The sequence below is a fragment of the Anguilla rostrata genome, chromosome 16 (genome assembly GCF_018555375.3).
Source record: "Anguilla rostrata isolate EN2019 chromosome 16, ASM1855537v3, whole genome shotgun sequence".
Lineage (NCBI taxonomy): Eukaryota > Metazoa > Chordata > Actinopteri > Anguilliformes > Anguillidae > Anguilla > Anguilla rostrata.
In genome coordinates this window covers 21,435,812-21,449,036 of record NC_057948.1, presented here as the reverse complement: position 1 = coordinate 21,449,036, position 13,225 = coordinate 21,435,812, and the positions used below count along the sequence as shown (strand labels likewise).

Below are 13,225 nucleotides of genomic sequence, written 5' to 3'. Positions count from 1 at the left end.
ATAGCATGCTGGTATCTTTCCTTCTGAGTTCTCAAGCACTTCACTCCTAAAGACGAGACATAATTTCGCTGAAGGGTGAGGCAACAGTTTCCTTGAGTAGAGGTTGCATGACCATTTTTAAAGAATATTTATGCAAAATGCAATACCTTTATAGGACATGTGGAAACATAACATCACTGTACAAGCAGAAGTGTGTTTTAATTCCTTACTGTATACCATGAAACCCTGAATGTGCTGATCCCCTATAGAGTGGACAGGCTGACATAAATTTATTTCACTATCTTAAATATGCTTCATTGCATAAAAAAACAGTGTCTGGGCCAATCAATAACACAATGTCAAAAAATTACAGAACTATTTAACCTTTACCCCATACTGATATTAATAATTTTCTCATGTCCTTATGTTCATTTTTCTGCCTTTTACCCATCATTTATTTTGCATTCATACATGCTTAGAGGCTCATGTGTAAATTAGTAAATAGATGTAAAAAGTAAATGATAGAAGAGGAAGTGATTTGGTTTAGACAATGCAGTCCCACTGCTGCACCAGGACTGCAAGGAATGACTAAATCTTTAAATCTGCTTTACCTTTGAAATACTGCCATAAAATGTGAGATAAATCAACAAACAATTAATATAGTTCATAAAGTCCCTCTATTGTGGCATTACCAACATTTGAGCCTTTGTAATTATCTTATGCATAATCTCCTATCACACAAACTATTTTCTGTGTCTGTTTTGGCCCATAATTGGAAAATATTTCTTTAGAGCAGCCACCACGTCTATTCCCCCTTTAATAACACTCTGCCTGGCAGACTCCCCGTGAGAGAAAATAATAAGAAAAAAAGGACAACAAACAAACAAGTGCACTTTTGCACATGTAATCGAATCTCTCAAACAGGGCTTCATTTTTCCTCATCTCTCTGGGACCACAAAACCTTTATAGAGACCTGTGCTCCAAAGGAAGGAACAAAATTATAATTCCAATACACTTGTACAGTAAATGTAAACAGATAGCTGGCTATAAAGCTGGCCTCTAGTTTCCCCAAAGGATTGGTAATAAAGTAGAATAAATGTAGTAGCTTAGTTTTTTCCTTGTCTTTTTTCATGAGCAAAAGTGAAAAGAACACCAATCAGATTCTGGCAGACAAGAAAGATGCTGCAGGAATAAGAATGGGCTTTGGTGTGTCAGTATGAACTTCAAATAGTGGCCTGTATTGATGGCTGAAAAAAAGGTATTTATACAATTGGCAGTAAAGTTATTTTGTCAGTTTAAGCATTGCATGGGCTTTATGCCTTGAAGCCTCAAATGGGAGAACATGCAGATGCAACCACTTTAGATCTGAACAAGTAAAAATAGGTGGCAAACAACTTGGCACAACATGCAAGATGTTTTTATCCTTTCAATTCTTCCCATTATTGTGTTTGTTGTCTGGGGAACAGAATGTATTTATTTATTTGCATTATTTTCAAAACCTTGTGGTGAACACAAACACCTACAGTCTGCTTATAATAATTTTATGCCGATGGTTATAAGTGTATTATTGATAACACACCTTATAAACAGGATACACAATGATAATGAAGTTATATTATTTATTTATGTATTTATTTATTCAACTTAATGTCATGAATTGCTTAAAATGAATGACAGGACTAATGTGTTCATGAACACAACCTAAAATAAGTTGTTCCAGTAGTTTACACAGTACCCATGCTACTGTAACTGATTTCTAAGTTTCTAAGTTGAGGGTCATTATAAGGTCCTAGCCATTTTCATGATCTTGTATTGGAAGCAGATAAAGAATGTATGCTTGCAAGCTGTGATTTTCTGGACATGGTTTGCTTTTTTGTCTTATCTGATGTGAATTAAGGATGAAGAAAGCAGGGTTAAAATCACAGTCAAAATATGTGCATCTCTCAAGCCATGTCTTACTGCCCATGCGATAACTTTATATTAGTTTTACAATATTTTTTGTACATATATCTGACCTACATGTGATATTATTAAATTTTCCACTAGCTTGCTGAATAAAGGAACTATTTTTTTTACACAGTCATTGGAGGAAGGTTAACAATATTTTTATGGCTTTAAGTGGTTAGCAGAACGAAGTTCACTAGGCTGTATATACCAATGCAGAGCTCTTCCTTGAACCCCACCCACTCGTGGTAACTTGGGGAAACCACCAGTGTGAAAAAGAACCAACTTCATACAGAGGGAGTGCTTGCCAGAAGACAGCTTTACAGCGTACATTGTAAAAGAAGACAGACGACTTGTTCCTTGGTAGAAGTACTGTCCTCCCGCACAGTAAAGGCAGAATTCTGGCTTCATAAGTGCCCTCTGTGAGTACTTGTTCCTACCAGAACTCTGATTTACACACTATTGGCTGTGGCCCCATATTTACTGCCTGCATATGCTAGCCTGCTGGCTATGTGACTAGCTCCAGGAGACATTCTTATGATAAAAGTCAGATTAGTAGATTGTGATTACAAATTGACTTTGAGAAATTTATTTGGTATTTCTGTAAATGGGCAAATGTTCATCTCCGCAGCAAAAATATATATACATATATTTTACATACTGTCATGACCATATTTGATTTCATGCATATATTTAAGAATTAAGAAATATTTACAGCAATGTAATATTATGCATAGTGTATATGACCAGAAGTATGTGGACACCCTTGGTCCGGGGCTGTTTTTCATGGTTTTGGCTATTAGTTCCAGTGAAGGCAAATCTTAATGCAATGACATTCTAGATAATTCTGTGCTTCCAACTTTGTGGCAATAGTATGAGGAAGGGCCTGTTGTGTTTCAGCTTGACAATGCCCCTGGGCATACAGCACGCTCCATTTAGAAATGGTTTTGTTGGTGTGGAAAAACTTGACTGGCCTGCAGAGAGCCCTGACCTCAGTGCCATCCAAAACCTTTGGGATCAATTGGAAAGCTAACTGCAAGGCAGGCCTAATTTCCCAACCAGTGCCCAACCCCACTAATGCTCTTCTGGCTGAATGGAAGCAAATCCCTGCGGCAATGCTCCAACATCTAGTCTTCCCAGAAGAGTGGAATAGTGGCAAACAGTGGACCAACTCCATATTAATGCCCAAAATGTTGGATGAGATGTTGGACGTCAGGTGTCTGCATACTTTTGGCCATGCAGTGTATGTTAGAATGGGCAAATAAATATGAATCTCTTTGTTTCATAAAGAGTGTCACCAACACATATATTGTCTATTTATTCTTATTGTAAATTGTGATATTACTTAATGTAAATTTACACCTTTTATGAAAAAAAAATGTTCTATAGAACTACACAGTAGGCATACTGCATTTTAGTAATTGACGATGTGCAGGCATACCCAGTTGAATTATGTATTGAATGTATATCTGAAGTGAGGCTAATTTGGATATGTACTGACCTTGACCTCAGGCAATACCTACATGCAGTACTCAGTTTAAGTTATATTGCTGCTTATTTAAATTAATAATGTATTTAGAGGAATGTATTGTTACGTTTTCCATGGAGAGACACTCATTGGATTTACTTTACTTTACTAGTTTGATAAGAGGATACCAGTGATAACCTTAAAAATCTATGAAAATTTGTGAAAACTGAGGGTATTTTTGGCAGCATATATCAAGAGAAGAGGAACATCTTAATGAAATGTAGAATATGTGGTCACAGCAAGTTCTTCCACACTTCAATGTGCACTAATCAAAAGCTGTGCAGTGTGTGACAGCATCAATGAATTGCTATGTACTTCTGGAATAAAATATTAATGATAATAATAAAATCCAATCCTTCCTTGGTAAAGGTTTAGGGAATGTTGTGCGTGACACAAACCACATGAAAACAAACATGCATTACTTGGAATTTTTATCCTTCTTTTGTGCATGAGTCACTCTAGGGAACAGAATCAGACCTTCTGTCCACCATGAGCCATTTTGTTTTTGAGGATGTACTGTATACAACACTACTACCTTTCCTCATAAAGGTGAGGAGTAAACTTGCAGAGCACTGGAAGAAAACCCTTTGAGCGGTTACTTTTTGTTCTTCACGTCTATGCGAATCATCTCATCTCAGAGATCAGTATTCTATAGTGTGAAAAGTCAGGCTGCATTTCTTCTGGCTGTTGGTTGTTGTCGTTAACAGTCAGTAGTCTCTCTCTCACTCTCGCACACTCACTCGCTCTCTCTTTTTTCATTTTTTTTTCAACAACTTCATTGAAGGATACCTTAGGAATGTACATACATAAGGTCAACAGTCCCTTTCCTGTAAGCACTCTCATCCAAGTTCCAAAGTAATGTTGGAACTTGGATGAGAGAAGTCATTATTTACCCTTTGATTACTCAATTAGGCAAATGTGTGGGTTGCCTTCCTACTGTTGCTCACACCATGCCAAAAGCATGAGCTACAACATGTATGCCATTTATAATGCCTATATTATGGCATGAATGTGCCAATCCAAATAAAGTTTGTATTCATTATATATATATTTTTACAGTAAAACGTGAGTGCCTGGACCCAACTTTCATATGACGTTTTATTGTGAAATATCAATGTTGGATCATGATGTAGGCGTTCTCAGATTGATGCTTCTATCCAGGGTGTTATAGAAAACAGATGTGATAATCAGCATGAGGACTTGTGGCTACCGATGACAATCTGCATATATAAATGGGGAATCTACAGACTTCGGTTGGAGCTGTGTCTATTTGGACATAACGATCATTTATTTATTATTACTGTAATGTCTGCACTTGTTGTGTCCTCAATATTTCAACATTTTATATTGCCCAGCTAGCTATAATGCCTAGATACCGTGGTCCATTAGTGGCACAAGTGGTGGTCTGTTGAAGTGAGGCGCTGGAGATGAAGATTCACTGTTGTAAATGACCATATCGCAAGCAGTAGTGCTGCTGTAGTATCAATTTTATGAATGCTGGCAGGCTGGCAGCTGTTGCAGATTGTGTTCCAATAGGTGCTAACTTGCTGGGTGGTGACCATGTACTAGCACAGATGATAAGAAACATACTGAGGCCATCAGACTGAAAAGAGACTTAGTAAATAACTTAGTAAATAACTGCCAATGCAGTTTATGTTTGGCATACTTTGGTTGTTATAGTTAACATTTAGCTTGTGATAATTTGGAACACATTTTTCTTTGGAGATTCATACATCAAAATGTTGATTGTTGGACAACATCTATAGCTGACAAATACATCTAATTGGCATTCAACCAAACACAGTATAACTCACCTGTATGGTTGCCTTTGTAATTGTAATTTAATTACTTCTACTTTCTAAGTCCTTGTCCATGTGGTGGTGTTTCTGTCCAAACCAAGCCACCTGCTGAGCAGACAAGCTGTGCCTTCAGCATACTGTGAATTCTCAAAGGTTCCAACTAAGATTGGAATACCAGCATGTACTGAAAAAGTATCACTGAAAAACGTTACTGGAAAGTATGAATCACTGTCTGCATATCATTATCATTTTTCTCACCATTAGTTTGGTTTTCATTGGAAGAATCAAGATACAGTATGAAATGAGCATGAATCACAGAGTACATAGTTGCTTCAGAGGGTAGTTGCTCAGAGGGAATATGACAGCTTGAAATACTGCATACTGTAATTCTGTTTTCAACAAGACATCGGCGGTGGAAGGCTTGCTTGAGCGAAGAGATTCTCTATTCTTGTAGCCCTCAGATCAGTGCCAGCAGACACTCTACGGACACTGCTTAATTATTTCTCCCTCACCCTCAGTTCCTTATGAAGTGTTGCAGTTATTTGCATGCCTAAAGGCACCAGAGAACCTTGTGATCACAAGGGAAAAAAAATATATATATGAATGTTAAAAAGAAATATTACCCTTTGTAATTTTAAAGTTGCACGTGTGGACAAATGGCTTTCCAGAAGCCATGTATAACATACTTATTTTTTGTCTGAGGTCACATTCAAATCACAATGAACTGGTTGACAGTAGATGGGAATTCTGTTGAAAGAATCTAAAATGTGTGGTTGAATGACACTGATCCACATGACTGTATATGGCTCACAGTGTTTTTGCTGTGGCACCAAATGATCATATTTACCTTTTGTATTTTCAACCATCTGGAAGTTGTCTCGTCTTCTTCAATGACAGCTCATGAGAGCGCATTCATGAATCAGGTGATTAAACATCTAAGATTATATGCATTGACAACTGTGCATTGTGATGTGCTGTGGACATTTGGTGCTCCTTGTTCTTCTGGCAACGGTCCTGACCACCTGAACCATTCTGTCACAGCTGGTCTCTTCATTCTCATCATTTTTTATTAATATTAATAATACATCTATTGTTTCAATATGGTTGTTATTGATTTTTTAAAAAATATTCTTGTATGGGAAATTGCAATTGGCGCGGTGTGTCTTTTTATGGGGAAACAACCAAACTAGGCCACAAGGGATCAAAGTGAATTCTAAGGGTCAATCATCTGCATGCCTATTTTATTTTGTCATTGATATGGGAATCTTACAAGAAAACCGGAAGTTTGTTGGCCATCACTGCTCATTCATTCAGCTGCTCAAAAATAGATATGAATCATGAATCAAAGCTGTGCCATCTGGGCCATGATAACACTCCATCATTACAAAATCCCATATCAAATGAGAGGTGCTACAGGTTCCATCTGTACTTCATGAAAATCAAACTTATTCTAATTTAATTAGTTCAGCTGTAAGAGAACCATTGTTTTCTTTAATTATGGCTGTTCTTTGCTTGTCTTCAGTGCATGAAGAAATAATTCAGGCTGAAGTTTGCAAAATCTCGGTGCATACAAAGTTGTTAGGTTTCATAGAGAGCACAATTCTGTTTTAAGTACTTTCTAATAAGACTAGAGAAGGCACAAACTGTTGAAGATGATATCAAATGATTTCTGGACGCACGTACATATGCATACACACAACCATACACACCTAAGCATCACAAAAGTAGACTACGCTCTGTTCAAATGGTATATCTTTTCCCCTATTGCTGCATAGCAGTTTTGTCCTGTACAGTCATTTAATAAAACAATAATATATTAAAAAAAGTAACATTGAGGTATTATCTGGACTTTAGCTGTGTGCTGAATTTCCACATTCATTATTATTTTTTCACACATTTGCATGTCCATGCTCATTGTCAATCAGAGAATTAATGTCCATATATTACAGAACTGTTTTTGAGTAAATAAGAGCAATGACTTAGCTTGTCTGTGCCTTGGTCAAACTGACTGTGATCCTAGTGAGCTTCAAATTCAAGGCAGATAGAGAGAGTTTGCTTCAATAGCACGAGTCATTAGAGCTAGTTTTCCCTCCTTTGCACTGTGGCCATTTTTCCTGCAGACTGCTCATGTATTTCTAATGAGGAGATAAAATGCAGGGACCTGAAACTAGGACCGTACATTGTCGGCAGCAATAGTGTTCTCAGTGGATGAACTGGAAGGAAAATTGTTTCCAAGAATAGGAGTGGATATCATCTATCATGCAAAGTGCCATCTGCTTCTTACACTCAAAGTGTTATGTCACAATGCAGAGCAGTAGTTTCCTTACAAGAAATGAGATTCACTCTTATAATAGTAGTCGGTCTTTGCAATTGACTTGCCTGCAGCACTTACCTGAAAAGACATTGCCAAAGTTCTGTTTGACTTAACCAATCATCTGAAATCACTTTGCGCTTGCAATTTGCACAGATTGAGAAACACATCAGTGGAATGTAATACATGACACTGATTGCATGTGAGTAGTTGTGACTCGGGGTTGTGTTATGTGTTAAGGAGTCATCGTGGCATACCCTCAGCTTTCTGGGGGGTGAACTCTTGCATTTGCCTTCTAGTTATGGGAAGCATAAGTCATACATCATTGCTGCACAGCTCATTTGCTAATACCCACAGAATGAAATGATCTGACTACACACACTACAACGGAGTCCACCTACTGTATATTAGTAGGAGGATCCAGTGCCTGATTTCTCAGTAGACACAGCTGCGTTTTATACAAATGTGTTTTAGACAAATTTGTTAACTCGGGCAGCACTGTTAGAAGAAGACAAGCCCCCTGCAAGTATTAAGTCCCAAATTGCCACTTAATGTTTTACATTGCCGTTAACATGATTGGCAATTGCCATTGATGCTCAAATCCCAAAGGGTTATCTTCAGAAGCTCACCCTAGGCTTGTTCCTTGTTTATTTAGCATTTTATTTCTCCAAAGTCTCCTTCAATCAATGCTTGACATGTCTTTGGTCTTTTATTCTCTTTGGTCTTACCACTTTTCAATGATGGATGAGGTGATGAAGATGAAAGGACAATCCATGCAAAGGATTGCAAGACAAGATAAAAACATGGGGAGGTGAGCTTCAGAGGGGGTTTGTACATTGTTCATAGATGCAGTACCCAGTACCTCGCTCCTGCAGAACCAGTCACATTTACCCATTGTGAAACAAAGTCCAACCTCAGGGTGTTCACAAAACATGTAACCAAAAGCTAGTAATACACCCTTTTCTTCATGTTTACTCAGCATCTGAGACCTACTTGACTGACACATGACTATGAGATGAACAAAGCAGAGAAATGGGAATAACTGAACAATACTAAACAAAAAATTAAAAATCAAGTCACAGAGTTGAGGAATGAGGTTAATTCTGAAAGAGAGTGAGGGGTTATTTTGTATTTCCTATACATTTATGTGACATATAATTGGCAGGCGCTAACAATAAGTGCAAAAGATGGTATTTGGAAGAGGCTATTTGAATAATGCAGCACACCCACCCACATGCACGCAAGCACATATGCATACACACACAGTGGAAGGGACAACAACTCTGTAAAACTCTGATGATTAAATTGTGCATGATTATCCATTAAAATTCACAGCACACTTTCTGCATACTGTAAATGTTTTTGGTCTCATATTTGCCATTGTGAAACATGTGGTATGGGAGGAAGTGAGTAGGGCACCCTCCTAAAGGCAAATAAGTTATTGCCTTTCCATTAGCCTTTTAGATGGCATTTTATTCAGCCTGTATGCATTCTGCCAGTATGCTTATATTTCGTGTGCGCTGACTTCAGTGAACTCAGATGGCACCGTAAAGGCAGCAATGTCCTGTTCCTACCTTGCCTGCACTGACACATTGCTGCTCAGGTCTGTCAGGAGACTGCACTTTCATTTAAGCTTACTTCTCATCACATAGGGCATACATGTCATTCAAACATGCCTAGCAATTCACTGTTCAGATTTCAGGGTGAAGGATTCAGTTTGCCACTTTGCCCAGACAAGGAACAAAATCATAATATTACCATGAATGGTTTTTCATAGAATTTGGTTACTCATTAAGCACTCTGATTGCTCCTCTTTCTTCCACAAATTCCTGTCTCTAGACAAATTCTTCCAGAGACATTAGTTTCAGAATTGACATTAAAAGATCCCAGTCCACAGCCATTGGTTGAGAACGAGTGAAAAAATGTCTGTTCCCTCTGTGCTTCAAGATTGATGAAACAGTGAACTACAATCTTAGGCAATCTGATTTAGAACACCTGATTTAGAGCCCTAGTAATGAACTGGCTAGGGTGGTAAGTGGCTCTTTTGAAAGGCTGACTGATCCCTGGTGGTAAATACCCAAAAAGGAAGCTGTGCTGTTTTCATTAACAGGTGGGATGGAGGTTTAAAGATACCAAATCTGACATATACAGATAAAATGACAAACCTACTTTTTAAGCTGGTAAAAAATGCAATATCTGACAGTTAAGATTATCTGGAGGCCAACACTGATAAGTGTTCCTACATTCCAGATTTATCAATGGTTTTTGTAACTGCTTTGGTCAGAGCTTATATCAAACTTGATGCCTTTTTACCAACTTGACAAGAGATATAATTATTTCACTTTTAAAAGACCCAGATACCAGATTCCTCATATAAGAGACTAATAAAATTATTGAGGTAATTTCACTGATTCACTGACTAAAGGATATTGTGGCAGTCTGGAGCCCCACCCCTAGGGGGGCACACACACACCTGGGTTGCAATGGCGATCAGGCCAGGGCTTAAAGATGTGCTCACTTCCTATGGTGGGAGGTGAGTCTGAGAGAGTGTGAAAAAAGTGAAAGCAACCTGGCTGAAAAGCTAAAGGATGAAAAGCTGAGGAGCCAGACAGCAGAAAGGTGTAAAAACATTTTTTTTTTTTTTTGCTGAGTTTAGTTTATTTTATCTTAGTTATTTTGGTTTGCTATTTTTGCCTCGAAGCCATGAGGGAACAGTAATGATGTGTGTTTGCTTGTTTGTTTGAAGAGGTTTATGTATTGGCAAACCACAGTGGTGAAAACCGAAATGTCCAATGCTCCCTGTGACCAACAATTATGTCCTTAACTGGGGTGTCATCTGGCTTGTGACGGGTGTATATATGCACTTTTTTTCTCCAATTTGAAATCCACCATGGTGCATTCAATCTACTTGAAATCCCATCATTATGACACTGTGAAAAATTCATACATTTTCCCACAAGGCTGTCAGTCATTAGTATATCATCAGTGTGTCTCCTCAGTTGTACAGCAGTTGAACTGCCCTAGTAATTACAGAGACAGACAGCTTAGCCAAATCTGTACTATATTTTGTTTCTGACTGCCCTTTTTGACAAAGTTTATTGTGCTTTGTGAAATTGTATATGAGGGAGTATGCATGAATTCTTCCTGATCAAACACTTGGTGAATCATATTTCTCTTATTTCTTGAAATTTCAGTTCAATTAAATTGTGACTGGAACTCCTGGAATATAACCAGGAAATCTCAGGGTTGTTTCCATCAATGTGTGAAAAATTTCACATGTGGACAATAATAATATATTGTAAAATATTATGACCACTTCTGGGCCACACTGGAGAGACATCAAGAAGTGTTCAGGTTTACCCTCTTTCCCCAGCCTCCTGTCCTTTGGGATTCAACACCCTGAGTGTAGAATGGCAGAGAAAGAACTCTAAAAACCTTGCTGCAAATGCCACTCATCCCTGGACTGACAAGACCTCCTGTCAATTATTCAGTCACAGTAAAAAGAAATAAAACCTTTGGCACAGAATAAATTCACAGTTTGAAACCATATTTTCCAGCCGTGAGCTTCAAAAGCAATTCTTGCACAGGATGGAAACATCTGTGACACCAGGAGGTGAAAACAGGTGACAAACAAGGTGCTTCCTCTCACTCAACTAGATTTTTTCACCACGCATGTCACTGGGGAATTACTTCTGCCAGACATGTTATAGAAACAACCAGTTTGCTTTGTGTGAAGGTACTGTCTCTCCTTGTCATTTCCTTAATATGGAGGTTTCTGTCTGCATTTTATAGAAGTGCATGAGATCAGGGATGCATGATACTATTGGGATTGCATTTTTATCAGCCGTTAACATCGAATAAAACAAATTCATCACTATCTGTTGATTGACTAAGAGCAGCTAAAGTGATGATGCAGTATACAGGTACCAGAGAGGCAAAGCATTTTAATGCTGTTATTTAAGTGAAAATGCCATACACAAAAAGTAACCAAATTATATTAAACATCTAATTTATTATTATTAACTGATCTTTTTACCAGTCAAATTAATAAGCAAAGCTATACAGTGAATCAGTATTTACTCATGCATGTTCTTTGATTAATAATAAAGTATGAGAGTTGAAATATTTAGTTCTACAAATTAAATGTTACATTTTTCCTTCTTAAATTGATGTCTATGCTCATCTAATTCTTCCATGAATATGGAAACTTAGTTGCCACAACTTAGTTGTCAATTGGCAAGGCAGGTCTGCCTGTTTTCATTTTACAGATCCAGGAAGGCAGTTCAAAAATTCAAGAATCACCTATATGAGAATTGCATAGCCTCTAACCCACTTTTATGAGGCTGTTGTCCATTTTTTAATCCCTGCTTTGTTGCAAGTGTATTTAGTAGGAAGCTGCACATTTTGACACAGTAGCACTTCGACCTCTGTGAAGAAAAGATTTGTGGGTGAATAACTCTGGCTGAGCTGTCAATGGCAAAAGAAAACATTGTCTGAAAAGAGGTTTACCTCGACTCCCAAACAGTGATAGATTAAGGACTAAATAACAGTGGTATAGGAGATGAAATCAAAACATTGCCTGAAAGCTGATGCTCCTGTCTGGCCTTTGCTTTTGTCAGTGAGCTTGGGCAATTGTGCTGTCACAGTAAAATACCAGTACATTCGCAAAAACCATCTCCAGATTTAACCTCTTAGCAGCAGAAGCAGTATATTGCGGTGTAAATCCACGTTAAGATTCTTTAACTAAATGCATTGAGAGACTATGAATACAATGGTAACTCATTTACTTTTACCATTTGCTCCCTTTAGCTTCACACGGATTTAGACATTGGTGGGAAAAACATTAAGTATGTCCTGGCTGGCGAGGGTGCGGGGACCATCTTTGCCATCAATGAGAAGACGGGAGACATCCACGCCATGAAGAGACTGGACAGGGAAGAGAAGGCTGAATATACTCTCACAGCGCAAGTGATCAACAGGGACACCAATGAGCCTCTGGAGCCACCCTCAGAATTCACTATTAAAGTACAAGACATCAATGACAATGCACCGGAGTTCATTGGCGGCCCTTTCCATGCAACAGTTCCAGAGATGTCCCAAGTGGGTAAGCAAACTCTTGCAGCTCTTTTTTTTACCTACAGATGGTTTACTTATTTTGTCAGGATCACACTGGATGCAAAAAAAAAAAAAAAAACTACTTTACACCATGCCTCTGCACATTTTAGCAGAGGCATGGTGTAATTGTACCTCAGGAGTATAACAGCAGTGTAGTTTTAAAAAAAAAAATGTATTTCCAACAAAAACAGTTAACAATACTTATTCACAAAAGTATTTATTATTGGTTATACCTGTACAGGAATTAGCATAGATGATTTCCATCCTTACATGATAAATTGCTTTTTACAGAGGCAACTCATTGTGAAAATACAATTTCCAGTGATTTAGACCCCCCACCCACCAAACCTTATGTGTTTACAGAAATAGAAGGCCACAAGATGAGCCTTTCTTCATGGGATCATTCTGAACAAAACAGAACTAATGACTGCTGTGGCACTACAGATGCTGGTAAACAATGTCACATTGTTCATGGCAGCTGGCGTCGGTGCATTGCTTCTGCGAGATGTTTTTTATTTTATTTTTTTATAACACAATCCTCTATGGTGC

The 13,225-nt window shown here is 38.0% G+C and overlaps 1 protein-coding gene across 1 annotated transcript in view; it reads left to right on the top strand.

Annotated features, from left to right (window-relative positions):
- LOC135242066 (cadherin-8-like) overlaps positions 1 to 13,225 on the top strand; it is a 75,481-nt gene that overhangs the window by 20,183 nt on the left and 42,073 nt on the right. The window contains exon 3 of the mRNA XM_064312965.1: positions 12,371 to 12,665. Coding sequence (XP_064169035.1) covers positions 12,371 to 12,665 — 295 coding nt within the window. The remainder of the gene's footprint in view (positions 1 to 12,370; positions 12,666 to 13,225) is intronic.